This window comes from Macaca fascicularis, chromosome 19 (assembly GCF_037993035.2).
Source record: "Macaca fascicularis isolate 582-1 chromosome 19, T2T-MFA8v1.1".
NCBI lineage: Eukaryota > Metazoa > Chordata > Mammalia > Primates > Cercopithecidae > Macaca > Macaca fascicularis.
In genome coordinates, this window is record NC_088393.1 from 16,446,289 (window position 1) to 16,460,713 (window position 14,425).

The 14,425-nt window shown below is 51.2% G+C and overlaps 1 protein-coding gene and 1 long non-coding RNA gene across 2 annotated transcripts in view; one reads left to right on the plus strand and one right to left on the minus strand.

Moving 5' to 3' along the window:
- RAB8A (RAB8A, member RAS oncogene family) overlaps positions 1-3,766 on the plus strand; it is a 22,285-nt gene extending 18,519 nt beyond the window's left edge. The window contains exon 8 of the mRNA XM_015440167.4: positions 2,432-3,766. Coding sequence (XP_015295653.1) covers positions 2,432-2,524 — 93 coding nt within the window. The 3' untranslated portion in view covers positions 2,525-3,766. The remainder of the gene's footprint in view (positions 1-2,431) is intronic.
- On the minus strand, positions 2,431-13,396 carry LOC123570377 (uncharacterized). The gene is made up of 3 exons (XR_006694551.3): positions 13,341-13,396; positions 10,743-10,955; positions 2,431-4,995 (listed from the first exon to the last, which is right to left on the minus strand). It is a non-coding gene; the product is annotated as an uncharacterized lncRNA (long non-coding RNA).
- Between the last annotated feature and the right edge of the window lie 1,029 nt (positions 13,397-14,425).

Here is a 14,425-nt window from a genome sequence, read left to right on the forward strand (position 1 = left end):
AGATCGAGAACCTGCCTCCGCCCCACCCCAGCCGCAGATGCTACAAGTTGTGACAGCTCTGTGACCTTCATTGTGTCCCAGGGTTCTCTGAGGCCTCCAGGGAAGTCTGCGTGAATCCCTCCCCATCCACCCTCTCATTCGTGTCTTGCTTTTTTATGATTACCATGCTAGTGATTTCCTAGTCCACTGCGCTCAGTATCAATGGCGCTTTCTTGACGGAATCAAATCACTTCCCCGTACTTTGGGGGCATTTAGTGCCTAAACACCGTCACGACCCTTCTTCCCTCACCCTGATGCCAGCAACTGCCCTTTCCCGGCCATGTTACATTGGTTGTCCAGTCGAGGAGCACACAGCACTCTATTTGTGGGTTAAGTCTCGTCACTCAAGAATGCACGTAAAATACAAAATGCCATTCAAGTAGTTTACATCTGATGTAAGCAAATCTGTTTTATAATTCTAAGATGTGGTGAGTTGAACAATGAGGCACGCGATTGATTTAATAGCAACTCTTTGGCCATTAAATCAAAATGGGAAACAGCTCATGGAAACCAATGCACTGACCAACAACAGTTTGGGATTTTCTTGTAATTTTTTTCTTCAGTATAGCGGTCAAGGTTTGATTCTTTTTTCTTTTAATTTTTTATTAGTTAAAAAAGTGATTTTTTTTTTTTTAAGAGTCTCACTCTGCCACCTAGGCTGGAGTGCAATGGCACCATCACAGCTCACCACAGCCTTCAACTCCTGGGCTCAAGAAATCGTCCCACCTCGGTCTCCCAAGTAGCTGGGGCTATAAGCACGTGCCACCATGCCTGGCTAATGTTTTTTCCTTTTTTTTTTTTTGAGACAGAGTCTCGCTGTGTTGCCCAGGCTAGAGTGCAATGGTGCAATCCCTGCTCACTGCAACGTCTGCCTCCCAAGTTCAAGCAATTCTTCTGACTCAGCCTTCCGAGTACTTGGGATTACAGGCACATGCCACCATGCCCGGCTAATTTTTGTATTTTTAGTAGAGACGAGGCTTCACCATGTTGATCAGGCTGGTCTTGAACTCCTGACCTCAGTGATCCGCCTGCCTCGGCCTCCCAGAGTGTTGGGATTACAGGCATGAGCCACCCCGCCTGGCCATTTTTTTTCTTTTTTAAGAGGCAGGATCTCACTTGTTACCCAGGCTGGTCTCAAACTCCTGGGCTCAAGCAGTTCTTCTGCCTCGGCCTCCCAAAGTGCTGGGAAGGGTATGATGGGGTGGGTGGATAAGTGAGAGACTGATTGGAAGGGGTGGTAGATAGCAGATGGAAAATAGATCTGTTTTTGAAAAACAAATTATCAGTTGTAAGAGAATTGGATAGATGGGTAGATTATGGATGGATGGTTGGTTGAAAGGGGATAAATCAATGGTTGATTTGTTGGAAGGAGATGGTTGGATAGATAGATGATTGGTTTGTTGGTTAGTTGGAAGGGGATGGACGAATGGTTGGTTGGAAGGAGGTGGTTGCTTGGAAGGGGATGGATGGATGGTTGATTGGTTGGAAGGGGTGGTTAGAAGGAGATGGTTAGTTGGAAGAGGGTGGATGGGGAAGGAGATGGATGGGTGGATGGATGGTTGGAAAGGGATGGATGGATGGTTGGTTGGTTGGATGAGGTGGTTAGAAGGGCATGGATGGTTGGTTGGTTGGTTGGTTGGAAGGGGATGGATGGTTGGAAGGAGATGGGTGGTTGGAAAGGGATGGATAAGTGGATGGTTCTTGGAAGGGATGGATGGTTGGTGGATTGGTTTGTTGGTTGGAAGCAGGTGGATAGATGGAAGGGAATGGGTGAGTGGATGGATGGATGGTTGAAAGGGTATAGATGGATGGTTGATTGGTTAGTTGGATGGTTGGAAGGGGACAGCTGGATGGACTGGAAGATGATGGATGGATGGTTTGATGGCTGGTTGGTTGGTTGGATGGTTGGAATGGGAATGGATGGATGACCTGGCAGATGATGTTTGGATGGTTGGATGGCGGGTTGGTTGGTTCGATGGTTGGAATGGGAACGGATGGATGACCTGGCAGATGATGGATGGATGGTTGGATGGCTGGTTGGATGGTTGGATGGTTGGAATGGGAACGGATGGATGACCTGGCAGATGATGGATGGATGGTTGGATGGCTGGTTGGATGGTTGGAATGGGAACGGATGGATGACCTGGCAGATGATGCATGGATGGTTGGATGGCTGGTTGGATGGTTGGATGGTTGGAATGGGAACGGATGGATGACCTGGCAGATGATGCAGGGATGGTTGGATGGTTGGATGGCTGGTTGGTTGGTTGGTTTCGTTGGTTTGGTTGGTTGGTTGGATGGATGGTTGGATAGATGGTTAGATGGATGGTTGCTTGATTGTGAGACATAGCGCTGCTCAGTGATAACCTCGGAAAACCTCTTGTGATTTCAGGAAGGCAACAGCCCCCAGGGGAGCAACCAGGGAGTCAAAATCACACCGGACCAGCAGAAGAGGAGCAGCTTTTTCCGATGTGTTCTTCTGTGAGGAACACCGCCTTACTCTGAGCCTTGCTCGGCCCAGCTGACTGTGCCTGTTCTGAGTGAGCCCCTCACTCAGCCGGGGCCCTCCCACCTCCAATGCCCCACCCACGCCGTGGCCACCGGGCCCCGCGGCCACCAAAATGCAATTGAGAAATTGTTTATTTTAGTAACTGTCTGATCTTTTTCAACTTTGGAGATGGAATAAGTTAAAAATTTGCTATTTTTCCTGTAACGTCTGCTGAACGGGCCCACCCACACGTCGTACATCCAGAGAGAGAGAGGGAGTCAAGGTGCGACTGTCGACCGTAGCCAGTGTCAGGCCTCTGCCTCTGGGCCTTTGCTTTGTGGCCTCACTGCAACACAAAGCTCCACCAGGAGGCTCGTTCACATCCCCCACTATGGAAGCGAGGTCCCAGGAGGTCAGCGGTGGTTCCAGGAGCAACAGGTCCCAAACCCTGAGCAAGGCAACCGATCGCCAGGCCCGGGAAGCATCACCCAGGAGATCTGGCGCCCACTTCCACCTCTTCTCTGTTTTGGACAAGTGACAAACCATTTTGCCCCCTCACTCTTCTTTGTTAACTGTTAAACCAAAGGAAAGCACAAATGAAGGAAATCCTGTGTAAAGCGTTGAGAAGGAAAGAAGCCTGGAGCAGCCTCTCCGGTCCACAACCAGGGCTTAGGTCCGCAGGCCCATCTGCGGTCCCCAGCGAGCATCAAAGGGACGCTGTGTGTGCTACAAGTGACCCCGAAAACACAACCACAGCCGTCACATGGCCCTCCTGAAGTCGGGGCACCCTCCTCTCAGCACCAAAATGGCCCCCCACTCCTTCGTGTCCTCCCACTGTCTCCAAATCGGACGTTCTTTCTAGCTGAGATTTTTATTTTTCCAGATCTGTAGTGCCATGAAGCAATTCAGTCTTTGACTTCCAGTGGCAGACCTGGGTGATCGGGAACAAGCGTGTCGTACCCCCGGCTGGACATGGCCAAGACACGAGGCATTCCACGGCGGCAGGCTGACCGCACAGCAGTCTGGATTGATTTTCAGCCGTCATCATTGGGTTCTGTTTTGACAGCTTTGCTGTCCCATAGAGACTGCGACTGGGACCAGGTCAACCTAGCCAGAGGGGTGTCACCGGGAGCCTTTTCTTTTTTTCTTTCTTTCTTTTTTTTTTTCCTCCTTAAGCTGCTGTCGATCCAAACCATTGGCATCATCATTTCTTTTGAATTAAAACCAACATATCAGCAATAGTCTGCTCTCCCCGGGAATCTCTAACATGCTCTGTTTACATCGATAAATGCACTTAAGGAAAACAAACAAAGCTCATCTTAAAGTCCAAGGATTTTTATGTCCACATTTTCCCTGTAGGCCACACAGACATGACCAGGCCCTGGGGGTGGGTCTGGACAAGATGGTAGAGCCCACGGGTTACCCCATCGAGCGGCCACCTCAGAGGAGATGCCACCTGTCATCAAAAGACTAAATTGGGAAAAGAAGCCTCCTGGCTTGGTGCAGTGGCTCACACCTGTCATCCCAGCACTCTGGGAGGCCAAGGCGGGCAGATCACTTGAGCTCAGGAGTTCGAGACCAGCCTGGCCAACATGGTGAAACCCCATCTCTACTAAAAATACAAAATAAAATAAATTAGCCAGGCATGGTGGCACGTATACCTGTGGTCCCAGCTACTCTGGAGGCTGAGGCAGGAGGATCACTTGAGCCAGGAGGTTGAGGCGGCAGTGAGCTGAGATTGCACCGCTGCTCTCTAGCCTGAGTTACAGAGTAACAACCTGTCTCAAAAAAAAAAAAAAAGAAACCCAGCCCTTCCCACCTGCAGCCACAGCCCTACCTCCAGCCCTCCTTTGCAGGAAAGTGGAAAGGGGTCTCTCCCTGCTGTTTTACTCCTCTGCTTGACCTGCTCAGCCAACATCAGCCCCACCATGCCATCGAGACTGTCTTGCCTTGGTCCCCAGTGGTACCCATCTGGCCACACTGAGTCCTTGCTTCTGCACCCCTCAGCTCCCATGAGCACCCCATCCCCCGCAAGAACCTGCGTCACCTGGCTTCTGGCACACGGCTTGGCCACTGTGTCCCTCCCGCCTCCCTGGTAGGTCCTTCCAGGGGCCCTCTCCTGGCTGGCTTTCCAGGGCGTTCCTTCCACTCTACCCAGGGTCCTTCCCAAGACCACCCCCAGGTCCAGCCATTCCCTAGGACTTGGCAGAGAGCTGTACTCACAGCCAAGATCACAGCAAAATCAGCAAAGGGAAAAGGCAGGCAGAGTGAAGTCTAGAGGCAACCAGACAAACTTCCAGAATCCTCTCACAGTGGGGTCACACACCCCATGCTTAACTCCCCCAACGAGTTGTAACAGGTGTGTAACGTGTCTCTTGTGAAAGCTGGTTGGCAGTTCTGTGCCCATGTGTTCATGGGGCCAGTCACACAGGAACCCTCTACCTGGCACTTACCAGGATTCCAGACTCCTACAAAGAAAGCAGGGGTTTAGCATAAATCGTTTGTACAGAAAGTATAGGCACCCGTCATGAGCCACGCATGTAGGGAAGTTTTATATCTGTAGGGAACTTTACCAGCTACAGGCCCAACCAGCAGGCCCTTCTCAGGGAGCAGCCTCAGATCTGTTCGTTCTTTTCTGCACACACTATGCCTTTAGGGAGGCCAGTGACTTCCAAGCTGCAAATCCAAGCCAGACTCAAGTCTGGGTTTCACCCGCCACTCTGTATTCCAATTTGAATGTCTCATCAGCACTGTAAGTGTAACACAGCCCTGACCCTGGACTCCATCCCTGCCTTCCCCACCGTGCCCACAGCTGACCCCTCCTGAATTGTAGCCATGACCACCTGGACCTCTGCGACCACTTCCTCATGGGTTTCCGGTCCTCCCCTCTGTCTTTCAAACTATTTTCAGAGTGTCCTTATGAAACTGACATCAGTGTCACCTCCTTGTTTAAAGCTCCCCCCAGGGGTTCGGGTGTGTGGCTTATGCCTATAATCCCAGTGCCTTGAGAGGCCGAGGCAGGGGAATAGCTTGAGGCCAGTTCAAGTTCAAGACCAGCCTGGGCAACATAGTGAGACCCCATCACTAAAAAAAAAAAGATTACAAAAATTGGCCGGGTGCAGTGGCTCACATCTCATCCCAGCACTTTGGGAGGCTGAGGCAGGTGGTTCACCTGAGGTCAGGAGTTCGAGACCAGCCTGGCCAATATGGCGAAACCCCATCTTTACTAAAAATACAAAAATTAGCCAGGCGTGGTTGCACACGCCTGTAGTTCCAACTACTCAGGAGGCTGAGGCAGAATCACTTGAACCTGGGAGGCAGAGGTTGCAGTAAGCCGAGGTCGCACCACTGCACTCCAACCTGGGAGACAGAGCAAGACATCATCTCAAAACATGGTAAGTATGGTGGCGTGTACCTGTAGTCCCAGCTACTCAGGAGGCTGAGGAGGGAGGATCACTTGAGCCCAGGAGTTGGAGGTTGCAGTGAGCTATGACCACACCACTACATTCCAGCCTGGGTGATAGAGCAAGACCCTTTCTCAAAAAAAAAAAAAAAACCCTCCCCAGGTCTTCCTTGGGCTTAGGGATACAACTTACGCCCCTCACCGTGGGGCACAAGCCTCTACACGCTGCAGCCACGGCCCCGCCCAGCCCTTCCTCTTTCTCTGGCCGCCCTCCCTGACTCACTCCACTCCAGTCCTCTCCTTCATTACTCCTTCACTCCATACTCATCACTGAGAAGGCCCCAGGGCCTTTGCACTTGTCACACCCTAGTCTTGCAGTCTCCTGAAATGTGCAAAGCCCACTCATCCATCATGTCATGATTATCCAGGGCTATCTCTGCAGAGGCCTCTCCCAGTCATGCCCTTCTCTTTTCCTAGCTCCTCTTCATTGCCAACCCTGTCCCCACTCAGCCCAGAAGCTCCATGAGGACAGGGACTTCTGTGGTGTGCTTGCGTGTGGCCTGAACCCATTGAATTAATGAAGGACGCCACATGCCTCTGGGGTGAGCACAAGGGAGCTGACATCCTCTTCCCTCAAAGAAACCAGCTTCCAGGGTTGATCCTGCAGCCTCTGCAGCCTAGGGGCAGCTCCCCAGGCAACCCCCAAATTCCACTGAGGAGAAGGCAGGCATTGCAAACTCAATGGGTTTGGGAACCCCCAGCCACAAACTCCCTTCCCACCTGACCAGGCTAGAGGACTGCCCTGGTTTTCCCTGGCTTAGCTGCCATCAACATCTCTGTCGTCTGTATCCTTGAACTTCCGAGCACCCACTCAGGAGGACCCTGAATCCTGAGAGTAAAACTCGAAGTCGCCCCCTGCCAGGGATGCTTGATAAACAGCCACTTTGGAAAACTTGCATTCTTTCCACAAAACTTTGCAGTTTCTGCCCAAAACTGCAAAATTCGGAAACAGTGACAGTCAATGGCAATGAATAGCAGATCCTGCCTGGCTTTCTTCTGAGGCCTTAATGGGTCACGGATAAAAGGGAGCTGCCTGGGCCCAAATCCCAGCATCACTCAAGGCCCACGGTGATACAGGAGCTAGAAAGAAATTATTTAGGCAGATAGTGAGGGCACCAGAGTCCCTGGCGGAATTTCTTTTCTAACGAAAAGCAGCCCGAGAAATTCTTTTTTCTAACAAAGAGCAGTCTGAGAAATCGAGCTGCAAACAGATAAGCGAGCTGCAAGCTTGCACGGGGGTGATGCCAGCAGTTGCGTCAACAGAGAAGAGCTGCCTGGGAGCCAGGCAAGTCCAACATGGAGACTCCATCTTCCCTTTATTTTCTGTATTACCATGCATACAGTAAAGGGATGGGCAACATGGCCACAGCTCAAGTAGAGGACCCGCTTGCATGATAAAAGATTAGGGTAGGGGTGGCCAGAAATTCACACCCGATGCAAATGGCACTCCTAGTCCTAACCAGGTTTTCGCACCCTATGCAAGTGGAACACCTAGTCCAACCAATCTTTCACACCCTATGTAGATCAAACACCGCCGCCTCACCAGGCATCTATAAAGCCCCCTGCATTTCACTGTGTATCCGTCAATGCATTTTTTCAGGACCTCTCTCTGCAGAAGGGAGCATCTTCTCTTTCTTTCCGTCTGTTAAACTTTGCTGCTAACCTCATTCTTGTGTGTCCACATCTTTGTTCTCCGTGGCCGTGAGATGACAAATCTCGGGTATCTACCCCAGATGAGGTCATTTCAATGGCACAACCTTGGGCACATACCCTCACCAACTGAACCTCAGTTTCCTCTCTTGCAAAATAGGGGTGATCATAGTTTCTACCTCATAGGATGGCTATGAAGAGCCAGGGAGATGGTGGATCCCAGAGGAGGCATAGGTCATAATGAGCACAGAGACAGAATAGGCTGATATCAGAATTATCACTATCCTCATCACTGCCATCATCATCATCATTATTATTATTTTCAAGTTTTTATTATCAAAGTTATTATCATTATTATTTTGAAACAGGGTCTTCCGGCCGGGCACGGTGGCTCATGCCTGTAATCCCAGCCCTTTGGGAGGCTGAGGTGGGCGGATCACTTGAGGTCGGGAGTTCGAGACCAGCCTGGCCAACATGGTGAAACCCCGTCTCTACTAAACATACAAAAAATAGCCAGAAATCACTTGAACCGGGGAGGCGGAGGTTGCAGTGAGCCTAGATCGTGCCACTGCATTCCAGCCTGGGCAATAGAGCGAGACTCTATCTCAAAAAAAAAAAAAAAAAAGAAAAGAAAAAGAAACAGGGTCTTGCTCTGTTGCCCAGGCTGGAGTGCAGTGGTGGGATCATGGCTCACTGCAGCCTCAACCTCCCAGGCTCAAGCGATCCTCCTGCCTTAGCCTCCTAAGTAGCTGGTACTATAGGTGCATACCACCACACTCAACTAATTGTTTTACTTTTTGGTAGAGATGGTGTCTCACTACCCAGGCTGGTCTTGAACTGGCCTCAAGTGATCCTCCCACCTCAGCCTCCCAAAGTATTGGGATTACAGGTGTGAGCCACCACACCCACCCTGTTATTACTATGACCAATGACCACCATTGTTCACCTTGTTCCCCAAGAAAAGTGCAGTGGTGCAATCTTGACACACTGCAACTTCTGCCTCCTGGGTTCAAGCAATTCTCATGCCTCAGCCTCCCGAGTAGCTGGGATTACAGGTCCCGCCACCACGCCTGGCTAATTTTTGTACTTTTAGTAGAGACGGAGTTTCACCATGTTGGCCAGGCTAGTCTCAAACTCCTGACTTAAGGTGATTCTCCCACCTTGGCCTCCCAAAGTGCTAGAATTACAGGTGTGAGCCACCATATCTAGCCAGTTCTGGACATTTCATATCAATGGAATCATGCACTAGGTGGCCTTTGTGTCTGGCTTCTCTCACTCAGCATCATGTTTTTGGGGCTCATCCACCTTGTAGCATGGAGCAGTGCTTCCTTCCTTTTTGTGACTGAATCATATTCCATGGTGTGGATGATGAACCATGTTTTGTTTATCCGTTCATTCATTGATGGACATTTGAGTTGTTTCCACCATTTGGACACCTTAGCTGTCATCCTCTGTGCCTCAGACGTGCCAAGTTCATTCCTACCACAGGGCCTTTGCCCTTGCTGTTTTTTGTTTGCTCATTTGTTTGAGATGGAGTCTCGCTCTGTCGCCCAGGCTGGAGTACAGTGGCAAAGTCTCAGCTCACTGCAACCTCTGCCTCCTGGGGTCACGCCATTCTCCTGCCTCAGCCTCCCGAGTAGCTGGGACTACAGGCATGCGCCACCACGCCCAGTTAATTTTTGTATTTTAGTAGAGACGGGGTTTCACCATGTTGGCCAGGCTGGTCTCGATCCCTTGACCTCATGATCTGCCAGCCTCGGCCTCCCAAAGTGCTGGGATTGCAGGTTTGAGCCACTGAACCCAGCCTAGCCTTGCTGTTTTCTTTTCTGCCTGACGGTCCTGCATGTGAACTTGTTCAACATCTGTCTCCACAGGGACTGTGGGCCCTAGAAGGGTGGGAACCACGCCGATCTTGCCTTTTTTTTTTTTTTTTTTTTTTTTTTGAGACACAGTCTCACTCTGTGGCTCAGGCTGCAGTGCAGCGGCATGATCTCAGCTCACTGCAACCTCCCCCTCCCGGTTCAAGCAATTTTCCTGTCTCAGCCTCCTAAGTATCTAGGATTATAGGCATGAGCCACCACGTCCGGCTAAATTTTGTATTTTTAGTATAGATGGGGTTTCCCCATCTTGGCCAGGCTGGTCTTGAACTCCTGACCTCAGGTGATTTGCCCACCTTGGCCCCCCAAAGAGCTGGGATTACAGGCATGAGCCACTGCACCCGGCCCGATCTTGCCTTCTTTTTTTTTTTTTTTTTTGAGACGGAGTCTCACGCTATTGCCCAGGCTGGAGTGCAGTGGCGCGATCTCGGCTCACTGCAAGCTCCGCCTCCCGGGTTCCCGCCATTCTCCTGCCTCAGCCTCCTGAGTAGCTAGGACTACAGGCGCCCGCCACCGCGCCCGGCTAATTTTTTGTATTTTTAGTAGAGACAGGGTTTCACTGTGGTCTCGATCTCCTGACCTTGTGATCCGCCCGCCTCGGCCTCCCAAAGTGCTGGGATTACAGGCTTGAGCCACCGCGCCCGGCTCCGATCTTGCCTTCTGCTTCATCCTCAGCATCTAGCATGGTGCCCATCCAGAGCTGGGGCTCAGTCAGTGTTTGTGAGATCAATAAATGAATAGAATGAAAGCATTGTAGGAAGCTAAAACCATAAAATTACATCAAGCCCAGGGCTGGGCACAGTGGCTCATGCCTGTAATCCCAACACTGGGAGGCCGGGGTGTGAGGATTGCTTGAGCCCAGGTATTCTAGACCATCCTGGGCAACACAGCAAGACCATGTCTCTACAAAATAAAAATTGAAAAATTAGCCGGGCATGGTGGTGTGAACCTGTGATTGCAGCTACTTGGGAGGCTGAGGCGGGAGGATCGCTTGAGCCCAGGAGTTTGAGGTTGTAGTGAGCTATGACGGCACAGTACACTTCAGCCTGGGCGACAGAGTGAGACCCTGTCTCTAAGAAGAATTGCATCAAGCCCAGTGTTGGTAGAGCCTAAGGGATTCCCACTCCCTGACACGTATGGGTCCAGCATTTTCCCAGCACTGAGATGGCATTGCGGCCACCTCCCCCAAGAGCCACCCCACGTGAGTCTGCGAATGGCCACTTACCAGCTGCGGCCTCTGCTGAGAAGCCCAGATCTGTCTCCCTGGAGAACTTGATTATCAGAGAGAGGCCGCCTTGGCACTCTAGCCCCGTTATCTCCCCACCAGGGCACCTTCGTTTTCCCCTCCACACCCTTCCTTCCTCCGGGGCCCGCATGTCCGTTTGCTGGCCGAGGCCTGCGGACACTGAGGGGTGTGGGGGTGATTCTGTTGCGACATCTGAAAGGAAAACGTTAGTCTGTGGGAGACCACATCACCCAAGCAGGTCAGGGGAAGCGAGGTTGGGCCGTTTGTGGTAAGGTCTTAGGGGTCTGTGCTGGAGCTAGGCCAACATACCCCCATCTTCCTGGAAACTCTAAATCCCGATGGTCAGACTTTCCCAGGAGGATCAGAGAAGTGAAGTGAAGTGAAGTGAAGGCCAGGCCCGGTGGTGGCTCATGCCTGTAATGCCAGCACTTTGGGAAGTCCAGGCAGGTGGATCACTTGAGGCCAGGAGTTTGAGGCTGCAGTGAGCCGTAATTGCACCACTGCACTCCAGCCTGGGCAACAAAGCAAGATCCTGTCTCAAAAAAAAAAAATATATATATATAAATATAAATAAATAAATATTTCAGGCCTATAATCCCAGCACTTTGGGAGGCCAAGGTGGGCAGACCACTTGAGGTCAGGAGTTCAAGACCAACCTGGCCAACATGGCGAACCCTGCCTCTACTAAAAATATAAAAATTAGCCAGGAGTGTTGGTGCACGCTTATAATCTCAGCTACTCGGGAGACTGAGGCAGGAGAATCGCTTGAACCCGGGAGGTGGAGGTTGCAGTGAGCCGAGATCGTACCACTGCACTCCAGCCGGGGCTGTAGAACAAGACATCATCTCAAAAATGAAAAGGCCAGATGCAGCGGCTGACGCCTGTAATCCCAACACTTTGGGAGGCTGAGGCGGGAGGATCACATGAACGAGACCAACCTGGCAACATGACAAAATCCCATCTCTTCAAAAATCTGAAAATTAGCCAGGTGTGGTGGTGGTGCGCCTGTAGTCCCAGCTACTCAGGAGGCTGAGATGGGAGGATCGCTTGAGCCCAGGAAGTAGAGGTTGTGGTGAGCTGAGATTGCGCCACTGCACTCCAGCCTGGGCAACAGAGTGAGGGGACCCTATCTCAAAAAAAAAAAAAAAGAAGAAGAAGAAGAAGAAGAAAAAGAAGAAGAGATTAACCACAGAGAGGTGAAGTGAGTTGCCCAAGGCAGCTCAGCCCATGAGGTCTGAGGCCCAAGCCAGAGTCTTCCCCACAAAGGCCTTGCTTGAATTAAGTCACAACAGAGAGTCCTGATTCTCTCACTCCCAACTCATCTCCATGCGCTGTGCTGGAGGGTTGCCTCTCCTATCATCTTCACATGATTAAGGAGGGCTATTATGCCCATTGCACACATGCAGAACTGAGGCTCAGAGAGGCTGAGCAACTCACCTGAGGACACACAGCAGGTGAGTGAGAAGCAGGGCTCCATGTGTCTCCTGCTTAGACCTTGTTGACCACAGAGGGCAGACAAGGTGCTGCTGCCGAGGAAGAGCAGGGGGATGGGAGAGGCACCCAGGGTAAGCCTGGGGTTATCTAGCCCCAGCTGGGCCAGGGCAATAGGCCCCTGGGGAGGCCCCAGCAGGATCTGCGCCCTTTCTGCCTGAAAGGAGAGGAGGAAGTAGTTTTGCTTGTCTGCCTGGCGTGCGAGCACAAGGCCAGGGCTGGCCAATCTGTTAAGCATACAGGGCCTGCACCCAGCACCCAAGTGCTGTGTAGGACTTCCCAAAGAGCTTCAGCTTATTTCAAATCAGAAGAAAGAAAACCGAACATCCTAATAATAAATATACAATAAGGAATCCAGCCTGGACCGCATTGGTCTTAATGCCCACGCAATTATAAAATAGGATTTTAAGCTGGCACGACGGCCCACACCTGTAATCCCAGCACTTAGGGAGGCTGAGGCGGGTGGATCACCTGAGGTCAGGAGTTTGAGACCAGACTGGCCAACATAGTGAAATCTTTTCTCTACTAAAAATACAAAAATTAGCCAGGCGTGTTGGTGGGCACCTGTAATCCCAGCTACTCGGGAGGCTGAGGCAGGAGAATCACTTGAACCAAGCTGGGCAGATCGCTTGAGCCCCAGGAGTTTGAGACCAGCCTGGGCAACACAGCAAGACCCCATCTCTAAAAAAATATTTTTTTAATGAGCCAGGTGTGGTGGTGCATGCCTGTAGTCCCAGCTACTTGGGAGGCTGAGGCGGGAGGATCACTTGAGTCCAGGAGTTCAAGGCTGCAGTGAGCTGTGACCACACCACTGCACTCCAGCCTGGGTGACAGAGTGAAACCCTGTCTCTAAAATAAGTTAGTCAATTAATAAAAATATTTTTAAATATTTTGTAATGGAGGAAGTCCTGGTGTGGACCTAAGCGTGCCATGAGACCCCAGCCTGTCCAGGCTCAGTTCAGTTTCTAGGCCTTTGTGCCTGCTCTTCCCTCCCCCAGCCTGGGCAACATAGCAAGACCCCATCTCTAAAAAAAATACACTCTTTCTTCACCACACACTCCCCAGATCAAGGTGATTCCTACTTACCCTCACATTCCCCTTCCTCCAGGTCAGTTAGGCCACCTCTGGGGCTTTGTGCAACTGCTCTTCCCGCTTCCTGTTTCCCCTTTGGGGTTTTTTTGTTTGTTTGGGGTGTTTTGTTTTTTGTTTTTGTTTTTTTCGTTTGTTTGGTTTAGTTTGGTTTGAGACGGAGTTTCACTCTTGTTGCCCAGGCTGGAGTGCAGTGGCTTGATCTCGGCTTACCGCAACCTTGCCTTCCAGGTTTAAGCAATTCTCCTGCCTCAGCCTCCCGAGTAGCTGGGATTACAGGCATGTGCCACCATGCCCAGCTAATTTTGTAGTTTTAATAGAGACGGGGTTTCTGCATGTTGGTCAGGCTGGTCGTGAACTCCTGACCTCAGGTGATCCGCCCACCTTGGCCTTCCTAAGTGCTGGGATTACAGGCATGAGCCACCACACCTGGCTGGTTTTTGTTTGTTTGTTTGTTTGTTTGTTTGTTTGGGACAGAGTTTCCCTTTGTCACCCAGGCTAAAGTGCAGTGGCATGATCTCGGCTCACTGCAGCCTCTGCCTCCCTGGTCCAAGCGATTCTCTTGTATCAGCCTCCTGAGTAGCTGGGATTACAGGCACCCGCCACCACGCCTAATTTTTGTATTTTTAGTAGAGACCGGGTTTCACCATGTTGGCCAGGCTGTTCTCAAACTCCTGGCCTCAAATGATCCACCCGCCTCAGTCTCCCAAAGTGCTGGGATTATAGGCATGAGCCACCACCCCTGGCCTCTGTTCCCCGTTTGTTGCTTTTGTTTTTGTTTTGAGAAGGAGTCTCACTCTGTTGCCCAGGCTGGAGCGCAATGGCACGATCTCAGCTCACTGCAACTTCTGCCTCCCGGGTTCAAGCGATTCTTTTGCCTCAGCCTCCTGAGTAGCTGGGATTACACGCACGCACCACCACACCTGGCTGATTTTTGTATTTTAATAGAGACAGGGTTTTGCCATGTTGGCCAGGCTGGTCTCAAACTCCTGACCTCAAGTGATCCGCCTGCCTCAGCCTGTCAAAGTGCTGGGATTGCAGGCGTGAGCCACTGCACCCGTCCTCTGTTCCCCCTTTGTAAT